The following is a 550-nucleotide window of genomic DNA, read 5'->3' on the forward strand; positions in this document are numbered from 1 at the left end:
CTGGAACTCGGCCTTGGCCTTCGCCACCTCCGCCGTGTCCTCGACGGGCACTGCGCACACGGCGCCTACCAGGGCCAAGATCGCCTGAGGGACGTTCGCTCCGTTAGTACTGTGCTCCCACAATCACGAAATTACATGTACATATTGCACCACTGAACTACGTAATGGCCAACAGCGAAACAGTACCACTCGATCGAACGCGGCCGCGTCCGAATACTTACCACGAGCTTCATGTTTCCTTCAGAGACGTGCGAGTTCACGAGGACACGCAGCCGCCGACGTCCCGCTCGTATATATACCGGGAGGACAGCCCCCGCGGCGCCAGTTACCCTTTTAGCACGTGGACCTTAAGGGCGCTCGCGAGGCGGCCGCCCTTAAGTCTATGGACTCGGTGGACAGTCCCGCTTCTCGAGGAGCCTGGTGCTTGGGTTTCGACGAAATGAGGGAGACAGGGTTCCTTTCGAAGCAGAAGAGTTTCCCTCAAACGGAATGGTAACAACCTGGGCGGGACCTTGGGAACAGGGCGAGGCTCATCACGCTCGTATTGGAT

At 58.5% G+C, this 550-nt stretch overlaps 1 protein-coding gene across 1 annotated transcript in view; it reads right to left on the minus strand.

Annotated features, from left to right (window-relative positions):
* LOC119585584 (cuticle protein 2-like) overlaps nucleotides 1–329 on the minus strand; it is a gene marked incomplete in the record, with an annotated part of 45,832 nt that extends 45,503 nt beyond the window's left edge. Inside the window, 2 exon segments of the mRNA XM_037934253.1 lie at nucleotides 1–84; nucleotides 222–329. Of these exon segments, the coding sequence (XP_037790181.1) occupies nucleotides 1–84; nucleotides 222–233 (96 nt within the window).
* Nucleotides 330–550: the final 221 nt, after the last annotated feature.

Source organism: Penaeus monodon, chromosome 20, assembly GCF_015228065.2.
Source record: "Penaeus monodon isolate SGIC_2016 chromosome 20, NSTDA_Pmon_1, whole genome shotgun sequence".
Lineage (NCBI taxonomy): Eukaryota > Metazoa > Arthropoda > Malacostraca > Decapoda > Penaeidae > Penaeus > Penaeus monodon.